General features: G+C 49.6%; 2 protein-coding genes across 2 annotated transcripts in view; one reads left to right on the top strand and one right to left on the bottom strand.

Moving 5' to 3' along the window:
• The first annotated feature begins 2,553 nt into the window (after nucleotides 1-2,553).
• LOC134794915 (uncharacterized) lies at nucleotides 2,554-7,065 on the top strand. The gene is made up of 2 exons (XM_063766768.1): nucleotides 2,554-3,557; nucleotides 6,921-7,065. Exons 1-2 carry the CDS (start codon nucleotides 2,734-2,736, stop codon nucleotides 6,931-6,933), a joined length of 837 nt encoding a protein of 278 aa, XP_063622838.1. The 5' UTR covers nucleotides 2,554-2,733; the 3' UTR covers nucleotides 6,934-7,065.
• A 3,613-nt stretch (nucleotides 7,066-10,678) lies between these two features.
• LOC134794936 (multiple epidermal growth factor-like domains protein 10) overlaps nucleotides 10,679-11,045 on the bottom strand; it is a 48,177-nt gene continuing 47,810 nt past the window's right edge. Inside the window, exon 23 of the mRNA XM_063766802.1 lies at nucleotides 10,679-10,783. Coding sequence (XP_063622872.1) covers nucleotides 10,679-10,783 — 105 coding nt within the window. The remainder of the gene's footprint in view (nucleotides 10,784-11,045) is intronic.

Raw genomic sequence — 11,045 nt, 5'->3', positions numbered from 1 at the left:
AGTCGAGCGACGAGTGCGGGCCGCCGCCGCCGCCGCCACGACCACCAGCGCGACGCGGGCGGCCACCGCTGCCGGCACGCTTGGGGCCTGCGGGACATCTTGCTCCGCCCACGGCTCCCGCTGCCGGTGGTGTAGTGCGTCGCATGAGATGGTCTCAAACCATGAATGAGAACGTCATGCGCGCCTACTATGGGGCTACAGAGGGGGGAACCGACTTATGCGCGTACCGTGTCCGAATGCTTCCACTGTTTCAGGCCCTCGAACCAACCATCGACGTGACTGCGCAACGGCTATCGGATCAGGTGGCTCAAGCGGTTGGATGACTCGACACTTGATCGGCTTCGCCTGGAGGCTCTCTCTGCTCGCGCAGCCTCCATCTCGGTGAGGGACACGCCCGCCACATCGCCGGATCCGGTGCCGGCACCCGACCAGGCACCGGGGGCGCCGCGGGTAGATCTCTGTGCCGACGAGGAGGAGTTCGCGCAGAATGTGAGTAGTACAGCCAATGAGCAACTGAGGAGGACTCTGGATGAGGCGATTACACAGTATCGCTCCACACCCAATACTAGGCCACGATTACCACGTTTGCCTATGAATAGACACAATCTAGCGCTAATGGGAGCCCTAAACGCTTTACTAGAGCCATACCTGCGGACTAGTAAAGGTTTAGATGATACGCACGCGATCATGTATTGTGGAGCCATCGCGGCGTGCCGTGTTGCACGAGTCAAGTTTCCGGACTCTGAACGTGCACCTAGGACCGCCGAAGGTGCCCCCGCATGGCAAATACGGATAGAGCGACGTATCAGCTCTTTTAGGACTCTTATCGCAAAGCTGATCTGCTTCAGGGGGGGCAACAATCGCCCCCGAGTAATGCGCTTTGTAAACCAGGCATTCGCGACTACATGGCCAACGTTACGGAGCGCATCGACTTTCTAAAGCAGAAAGTCTATGCATGGGCAAACCGTATTCGCCGCTACAGAAAGCGTGTGGACCGATTCCAGCAGAATCGCCTTTTCCAGAGTGACCAAAGGAAGATGTACCGAAAGTGGGAGGAAACCAACCTTCGTGCGTCCGACTCGCAGCCACCGGATGCTACTGTCATGAATGACTTCTGGCGTAGCATCTGGTCAGTGCCTGTCGGACACACCGAGGGGAGTTGGATGAGTGTTATTGAGCGTGAGTGCGAGTCCATCGAACCTATGGGGGCAGTCACCATCAGCCCCGATGACGTAAGTTGTGCCATCCACACGGCCCAGAACTGGAAAAGTCCTGGGCCGGATAGATTGCACAACTTCTGGCTAAAATGGTTCCGATGCTCGCACTCCTGCTTGGCAGCACAATTTCAACAAGCCCTCGAGCTTGGTTCTCTCCCACCTTCCTTAACAACTGGTGTCACCTTCCTGCTCTATAAGTCCGGTAGTATCACGAAAGCGAAGAACTACAGACCCATCACATGCTTGCCTACACTCTACAAGCTCCTTACATCCATTTTGAGAGCAAAAATCAACGCGCACATTGTCGCAAACAATATTTTGGCCTCTGCTCAAAATGGATGTAGGGTTGGGTCCCGTGGTACTAAAGAGCTCCTCCTCATAGACATGACCATCTGCCAACAAATCCGGCGGAACAGGGGGGCCCTCTCAGCAGCCTGGATTGACTACAAGAAGGCCTATGATTCGGTGCCTCACTCATGGCTGGAGAGGGTCTTTGAACTGTATAAAGTTGATACAGCTTTAAGAGCCTTTCTAAGCGCGTGTATGAGGCAATGGACCACAGTCCTTCGTCAACCAGGAGGCGGGGATGAACGCTCTGGCCCGCAGGATTTTATAAGGATTGAGCGAGGAATATTTCAGGGTGGTAGTCTGAGTCCCCTGTGGTTCTGCCTAGCTCTGAATCCTCTCAGTACCTTGCTGAAGGATTTAGAACTAGGTTGCCGGCTTCGGAGAGGGGGTGAAGTCATTTCTCACCTTCTGTACATGGATGACCTCAAATTATTTGCACCAAATAGCCAAGACTTGCTGGAGCTACTGAAAACCACCGAAGTCTTTAGTAATGCCATCAACATGGAGTTTGGTGTCGATAAATGTGCGGTTATGCATGTACAGCGGGGGAAAGTTGTAAATTCAACAAATTTACAACTTTCTGAGACAATGTCTCTCAGATCCATCTCTGAATCAGAAACCTATAAATACCTTGGTATGTCACAGTCGTTGGGTATTGAGGAAGAAGGTATTAGAGCGTTTTTTCAGTCGCCTCACAAAAGTACTTAACAGTCTTTTGTCAGGAGGCAACAAAGTGCGCGCCTTCAACGCCTGGGTAATGCCTCTACTCACATACTCCTTTGGCATACTAAGGTGGACTCAGACCGAGCTGGATGCCCTGGATCGGAGGGTCCGACAGCTGCTCACCACACACCGTATGCTGCACCCACGCTCGTCTGTTATGAGATTGTACATCCCACGGAAATGTGGAGGTCGCGGCTTTCTAAACGCCAAAAATCTCCACAACCGTGAGGTGTACAATCTCAGGAATTATTTCCTCAACAACGAGTGTGGGATTGTAGTATATGCATGCAAACCGGCGCGGGCGCGGTGTCGCTCCCCGCGCACCCCTTTGTATCAATCAGTAATAAACGGACCGTCGACTGTACTGCTGTGTTTCCTTTACACTCTCAAATACCTCATTGGCGACGAATCTACCCGCGCGTGGAAAAAAAAATAACCGTTAATTATGACGACTACTTGTATCGGAAGTCTTACAGTTTTTGACCATAATTCTCAAGAGTGGAGGATATTTCATGGAAGGCTGCAGCAGTATATTCTTTTAAATTCAGTTGTAGATGCCAAGAAGGCACCGTTATTACTCACTCATCTGTCAGATGATACCTACCGTCTGGCTACAGATCTCGTGCATCCTAAGAAAATAGAGGAGGTTGCGTTTGACGCTTTAGTCGAAGTGCTAAACAAGCATTTCTCGCCGAAAAGGTGTACCTTCGCCGACAGGGAGAAGTTTTTCGAGGCGAGAAGGACAACGGGAGAAAGCGTCGAGGGATGGGCGGCGCGAGTTCGCGGACTCGCCGTGCACTGCGAGTTCGGCACTGCATTGGACATGCTTCTAGTGAATCGTTTTGTGCTAGGCATGAACGTAGGCCGCGAACGTGATCGTTTATTCGAGCAGGACGCTACTTCGCTTTCATTTGCGAAAGCCTTAGAGGTGGCACAGCAGGCGGCGAGTGCGCGCCATGCCCGGGCGACGGCCACGGAGTCAACAGGGGCGGCGCTCGTGAAGGAGGAACCGGTGTACCGGGTGAGCGGGACGAAACCCGCCACCGACCGCGGGCGAGAGGTTCGCAAGTGCACCGTGTGCGGCATGAAAAATCATGATGCGGACCAGTGCAAATATAAGGGTTACAAGTGTCAAAAGTGCGGTTTAGTTGGCCATTTGAAAAAAGTGTGTAAGGGCAAGTTGTCGCGAATTAATAATATAGTGCAGCAAAATAGTGATACTTCGGATGATGCGTCGTGCTGCGTGGAGTGCCAAAACTATAGACTAAGGTACGTTTCAATAAAACCTATTGAAATTGAAGTACAGTTAGGGGATAATCTTGTCACTATGGAACTAGATTCCGGTTCGGGTACCTGCGTCATATCAGACACCTTGTATTATGATAAGTTTCATAAATACAAATTATTGCCTTGTAATGTCCGTATGTGCTTTTATAACGGTCATAAAATCGCACCTTTAGGAGTTTTTGATATTGATGCTACTTTTAACAATAGCACCAAGTGCATCAGCATTTTCGTTGTAAAAGACGGAGGACCCGGTCTATTGGGCCGCGATTTTATGGCCGCCTTTGACATATATTTCACTGCGAGGATAAATAAAATAAGTGAAGATAAGGATTTTGACCTTTTGTTAGAACAATACCCTAACCTGTGGCGTGACGAGCTAGGTGCATTTAATAAGTTTAAAGTCACTTTACATTAAATAATAAAGCTAGCCCTAAATTTTTTAAGCCACGACCTATACCTTTTGCCCTTAAAGGAAAAGTAGAAGCTGAACTAGATAGGTTGGTAGGGTTAGGTATTTTGGTACCCGTCAACCATTCCCAATACGCTACTCCAATTGTACCAGTGCTGAAAGAGAACGGTAAAGTAAGAATCGCGGGGGATTTTTCGGTTACTCTGAATAAGGACTTAGTGATTGATAAGTATCCGCTCCCTCGTATAGAGGAAGTATTCGCAAAGCTGGGCGGTGGCGAGCACTATAGTAAAATAGATTTGAAGAACGCATACAATCAATTTGTTTTAAGCGATGCGTCCCAGGAGCTCACTACAATAAACACCCCGAAGGGGTTATTTAAGTATACCCGTCTCGTATATGGCTTAGCGAATGCCCCGGCTATTTTTCAAAAAGCCATGGAGACGTTGCTTGCCGGCATAGATGGAGTGAGTTGCTGGCTGGACGACATATGTGTTACAGGTCCCAACAAAGTTGTCCACCTTAGCAGGTTACGGGAAGTACTGAGTAGGCTTGACAAAGCCGGTCTCCGTCTGCAGAAGGAAAAATGTGAGTTTTTCAAAAATAGTGTTACTTATTTAGGTTACACAATAAGTAAAAAGGGGCTTCAATCCAGCGCGCAAAAGGTAAAAGCGGTAATTAATGCACCGGAACCTAAAAATGTAACGGAAGTTAAACGTTTTTTAGGCATGGTTAACTATTACAGGAATTTCATTCCAAACGCGTCTAGTGTGTTAAGTCCGCTGCATGAATTACTGCGCTCGGGAGCTGAGTGGGAGTGGGACGAGCGGCAGCGCCGCGCTGTGCGACAGGTGCAGCGCGAGCTGGCCTCGGAGCGCGCGCTCGCGCACTTCGACCCCGACGCGCAGCTGGTTCTAGCTGCTGATGCTGGCCCCGCCGGTCTTGGCGCAGTACTATCGACTCGCGATGCTGAGGGTATGGAGCGGCCGCTAGCATTCGCTTCAAGGTCACTAACAAGTAGTGAACGCAATTACAGCCAAATAGAGAAAGAAGCTACGGCTATTATCTTTGCGGTGAAAAAGTTTCATCAATATCTGTACGGTCGTAGTGAGCCTTTCATCCTAAAAACAGATCATCGACCGCTCGTATCGATATTTAACAATAAAACTGGTATTTCCATTACAACCGCCTTAAGATTACAAAGATATGCCATTATTTTGTCCGCGTACAATTACGTTGTTCAATATATCACAAGTGAAAATAATTTAGTTGCAGATTATTTTTCCCGCGCTCCATTATCAGAGACTTATTGTGATAGCGATAACCAGTTTGATACTTTTAACTCCCTGCATTTTATGAATGCAATATCACCGGCGGTAACGTACGCCGAAATAATCCAAGCCACAGGAAACGATACCGTATTAAAGACGGTTATAAAGTACATGCAAAATGGATGGCCGCGTAAAGTAGTCTGCGATCAAATTAGACCTTATTTCCAATGCAAATCGGACCTACAATTGGAAGGTGGGATCTTGTTACGGGGGCATAGGGTCGTCATTCCAATGATACTTAGGGAGCGCTTGTTGAATGAACTCCATAGTACGCATCTAGGTATCGTTAAAATGAAGTGTAATGCTCGAAGTCGAATGTGGTGGCCAGGGATTGACGCGGACATCGAACGCTGCACCGGCGCGTGCGCCACCTGCATTTCATTACGCGCCAAGCCGCCGCGCGAGGCGCCAGCGAGCTGGCCACGGCCGCCTGGAGTTTGGAACCGCGTTCATTTTGATTACATGACGGTGGGGCAACGGGTATATCTGGTCGTGGTCGATGCGTATAGCAAGTGGCTAGACTGTTTGCATATGAATAATGGTACCACTACGCAAGCACTTATTTCTAAGTTGACATATTTATTTTCGTATTTCGGTATACCGAACGTATTAGTTTCAGACAATGATGTCAAAATAAATTGCGCCGAGTTTAGACTTTATTGTTCTAACAATGGAATTAAGTACATGAACTCTCCTGTATACCACCCAAATAGTAATGGCCAGGCCGAAAATACCGTAAAAAACTGCAAACGTATGATTAAATGTATTTTGAATGAGAATATGTCTCAACAAAAATTGAATGACGCTTTGTATGAGTATTTGTTTACTTACAGAAATACCGCGCACTGTACTACAGGAACCACCCCCGCCAAATTAATGTTTGGAAGAAATTTGAGGTCGCGCCTTGATTTAATTTTACCTCCTCCTGCTAATAATAATAACGCGCACGAGCAAACACCTGCGCCGGAACATCGTCGTTGTTTTGACCTCGGGGACAAAGTTTGGGTTCGGTGGTACAGTGCTCGAAAAGAAAGTTGGCAGTTAGGTGTCCTAAAGGAAAGGGTTGGCAATAAAATGTTTAAAATATTTATGTATAAATATAATTCTTATTGTGTACGCCATATGGACCAATTGTTAAAGTGTAAAGGCACTAATGATAGTATTGCTACTATAAGCGATTTAGAGGACCTGGTTACACCTACCCAATCGCCTTCACTTCACAGCTCGCTAGGGTCTGAACCCTCAATTAATTGTTCAAGTACACCCGAAGGGTCTCTTATTAATAGGGATAATGCGGGGTCTGGTGAGTCAGCCTCCGAGGTGACGCGGGAGACACGCTCGGAGGAGGAAATGTGGGCAGATTGTGACGGTGACGGCGGCTCCCCGCCGGCCTCCCCAAGCGGCTCCGCGCCGGGGACGCCGGTGCGGCTGCCGAGCGCGGTCGACGCAGCTGTGCAAGAGACCGCTGAGTCGACCGCTCTCACAGAATGTTCGTCAAGACGTCTGTTGCGTCCAAGAAAAGATGTTAACTATAAAGTTTAGGAATAAGGAAATGTTTACCTATCTAATTGTTAGTTTTAATATTAATTATTTCTTTGTTAATAGGTTTCAAGATTAGTGTGGGAGAAATGTAGTATATGCATGCAAACCGGCGCGGGCGCGGTGTCGCTCCCCGCGCACCCCTTTGTATCAATCAGTAATAAACGGACCGTCGACTGTACTGCTGTGTTTCCTTTACACTCTCAAATACCTCAGGGATGCATCGTGATGTGGTGGCAGCTGACAGGGGCCTCACGCCGCTCTCCTTGGCGAACGAGAACTGGCGTAAACCTGTAGTACTAAGCACCGAGGACCGCGAGGCGGTATGGAAGGATAAGCAGCTACACGGGCGGTTCTACAAGGACCTCATGGGGCCCGATGTAGACCTACCTGCGTCGGTGAACTGGCTACGATTCGGGGACCTCTTCGGAGAAACCGAGGGTTTTGCCTGTGCAATTGCGGACGAAGTTATCATGACGAATAACTACCGGAGATATATCCTGAAGGACGGTACGGTCGACATTTGTCGGGCATGCCGCCGTCCCGGAGAGTCACTCAGGCATATTATCTCCGGTTGTTCTCATCTTGCTAACGGCGAGTACTTGCACAGACATAATCTCGTAGCCAGAATTATTCACCAGCAGCTTGCTCTTCTATACGGCCTTGTGGACCGTGAAGTGCCGTACTACAAGTACTCACCTGCCCCAGTTCTCGAAAATGGTCGTGCCACGCTCTATTGGGATCGGTCTATCATCACTGACAGGACTATTGTTGCCAATAAGCCTGACATCGTGCTGATAGACCGATCGCAGCGCCGGGCCGTGCTCGCCGACGTCACCATCCCCCATGATGAGAATCCCGTGAAGGCCGAGAAGGACAAGTCCAGCAAGTACTAGACTTAGCTCATGAGATTACCGCCATGTGGGATGTTGACTCGACGATCATTGTTCCGATAGTCGTGTCAGCGAACGGTCTCATAGCAAAGAGTCTCGACCAACACCTAGAGAGACTCTCGCTGGGTGGTTGGATCAAGGGCCAGATGCAGAAGGCGGTAATTTTGGACACGGCGCGTATAGTACGTCGATTCCTCACTCTGCGGCCTTAAAAAGCTTGGGCCCTGCCCCGCTGCCGGCGGCACCCTAAGTTAGGTTTTTGACATTGGAAATGTCTTTTCGTTCGCTCCAGTATACGGTCCGATTTCACGAAAAAGTGCGATCCCCTTATATCTCGGAAAGTTGTGAAGATATGATATTAAAAAATAGGTTCAAAAGACGTATAATCACGAGAGCTGTAAGGTGCAAAAATAATTATTCGAGAAAGTCAAAAACAAAAAAAGTTATGGTCGAAATAGTGAAAATAAAATTCAATTTTTTCCGTATTTTTGATTTTGGTGCTCGATAATTTGGAAACGAAGAATGATATCAAAAATTTGAGAAAAACGGCTCTGGACAATTTAGTCAGCTACAATTTGAGCCTAAAACAGAGACGATCGGGTTAAGGGTTTGCCCTGTAGCCTAACCTTAAAATAGTCAAAAAGTCAGAACGACATTTTTCACAGGACATTTATGACTTCATGTTTCGCAGAGTTCGTTATCGGTGTTTGTTGTGAATTATCGGGATTATGACGGCAGAATAACACTTGCACTGCGTGGGCTTTCAAAATCGCTGCAGATTTTTCTTGGTCTAACTCTATCTATCCTGTTTGAGACGGGCGTAGATAACGCACTATTCGACAATCTATGCATTCTTGTGGTGGTGGAAATAGAGGGAGAGGGAGAGGGAGAGGGAGAGGGAGAGGGAGAGGGAGAGGGAGGGAGAGGGAGAGGGAGAGGGAGAGGGAGAGAGGGAGAGGGAGAGGGAGAGGAGAGTGGGAGAGGGAGAGGGAGAGGGAGAGGGAGAGGGAGAGGGAGAGGGAGAGGGAGAGGGAGGAGGGAGAGGGAGAGGGAGAGGGAGAGGGAGAGGGAGAGGGAGAGGGAGAGGGAGAGGGAGAGGAGAGGGAGAGGGAGAGGGAGAGGGAGAGGGAGAGGGAGAGGGAGAGGGAGAGGGAGAGGGAGAGGGAGAGGGAGAGGGAGAGGGAGGGAGGGAGCGGGAGAGGGAGAGGGAGAGGGAGAGGAGAGGGAGAGGGAGAGGGAGAGGGAGAGGGAGAGGGAGAGGGAGAGGGAGAGGGAGAGGGAGAGGGAGAGGGAGAGGGAGAGGGAGAGGGAGAGGGAGAGGGAGAGGGAGAGGGAGGGGAGAGGGAGAGGGAGAGGGAGAGGTGAGGGAGAGGGAGAGGAGAGGGAGAGGGAGAGGGAGAGGGGAGAGAGGGAGAGGGAGAGGAGAGGGAGAGGGAGAGGGAGAGGAGAGGGAGAGGGAGAGGGAGAGGGAGAGGGAGAGGGAGAGGGAGAGGGAGAGGGAGAGGGAGAGGGAGAGGGAGAGGGAGAGGGAGAGGGAGGGAGAGGGAGAGGGAGAGGAGAGGGAGAGGAGAGGGAGGGAGGGAGAGGGAGAGGGAGAGGGAGAGGGAGAGGGAGAGGGAGAGGGAGAGGGAGAGGGAGAGGGAGAGGGAGAGGGAGAGGGAGAGGGAGAGGGAGAGGGAGAGGGAGAGGGAGAGGGAAGAGGGAGAGGGAGAGGGAGAGGGAGAGGGAGAGGGGAGAGGGAGAGGGAGAGGGAGAGGGAGAGGGAGAGGGAGAGGGAGAGGAGAGGGAGAGGGAGAGGAGGGAGAGGGAGAGGGAGAGGAGAGGGAGAGGGAGAGGGAGAGGGAGAGGGAGAGGGAGAGGGAGAGGGAGAGGGAGAGGGAGAGGGAGAGGGAGAGGGAGAGAGGGAGAGGAGAGGGAGAGGGAGAGGGTGAGGGAGAGGGAGAGGGAGAGGGAGAGGGAGAGGAGAGGGAGAGGGAGAGGGAGAGGGAGAGGGAGAGGGGAGAGGGAGAGGGAGAGGGAGAGGAGAGGGAGAGGGAGAGGGAGAGGAGAGGGAGAGGGAGAGGGAGAGGGAGAGGGAGAGGGAGAGGGAGAGGGAGAGGGAGAGGGAGAGGGAGAGGGAGAGGAGAGGAGAGGAGAGGGAGAGGGAGAGGGAGAGGGAGAGGGAGAGGGAGAGGAGAGGGAGAGGAGAGGGAGAGGTGAGAGGGAGAGGGAGAGGGAGAGGGAGAGGAGAGGGAGAGGGAGAGGGAGAGGGAGAGGTAGAGAGGAGAGGGAGAGGGAGAGGGAGAGGGAGAGGGAGAGGAGAGGGAGAGGGAGAGGAGAGGGAGAGGGAGAGGGAGAGGGAGAGGGAGAGGGAGAGGGAGAGGGAGAGGGAGAGGGAGGGATACGCGTGCGGAAATTTTGCAATTTGTTTTGTTCACATGCGTTATGTCCAGGATACTTGTATTAGTCTAAGAATAAAATAATTATCATTCAACGTTGTAGTTTATTTTGTAACTTTTTCCTTATCCAGACTTTCTCGTCGCTCAGCGACAATATTTTTTCGAATTCCGTAGATTCATTTCCAATGTGCTCGATAGTCGTGTGAGGCACGAAATCTGTGAATTTTTATAATGGGTTTATATGTATTTTTTATTGTTTTTTATGTGCTTTTGTATTTTACTTTTATATTCATGATATAAACAACCTAACTTAAGAAGAAAAATAAATAGAGAAAATAATAAAATAATTCAGATTCTTGTACTTACCTAAGTACTCGTACTGAAACTATAAAGTATTCTAGAAACATGGCAAGTAAGCACTTCTACTTGTCTTAGAACTTAATTTAAAACTATGATATCCAATAATTTCCTACTAGCTTCCTAAATAGTGAAAAGGTACAAATGATCAGATGTAGTGCTGCTGTTGTATGATTGATAAAACAAAACAATTCGTTTACACATGAATATGTATTTCATCGTTGTTAAATATAATACTCCTAGTATTGACAGTGTTGTTGGTTACCACACGCACGCATTCAGTTTTTTCTTCGGCATTGCACTAAAAAAGAAAACCAACATTAAAAATATTATTGGTGATTTGGTGCTAGTTGTTGCCCGTGACTTAGCTCGCTTGGTTTTGTGTGTTGATTATGTTTGTACCTACATCTGCGTAAACATTGTGCAGCATAAAATAACAGGTGGGTCTATAGGTCCCGTGCATGAACTATGTATAGGGGGCAGCACAAGTGCCGTCAGTGGTCAGATTTGTGGCGCGAGTCGTAAATGTGAAGTTTATGCTACTGATGCACGATGTAGCCCAC

Source organism: Cydia splendana, chromosome 11 (assembly GCF_910591565.1).
Source record: "Cydia splendana chromosome 11, ilCydSple1.2, whole genome shotgun sequence".
NCBI classification, from domain to species: Eukaryota; Metazoa; Arthropoda; class Insecta; order Lepidoptera; family Tortricidae; genus Cydia; species Cydia splendana.
Note: the sequence above shows the minus strand (reverse complement) of the source record. Positions and strands in the feature narration are given on the sequence as shown.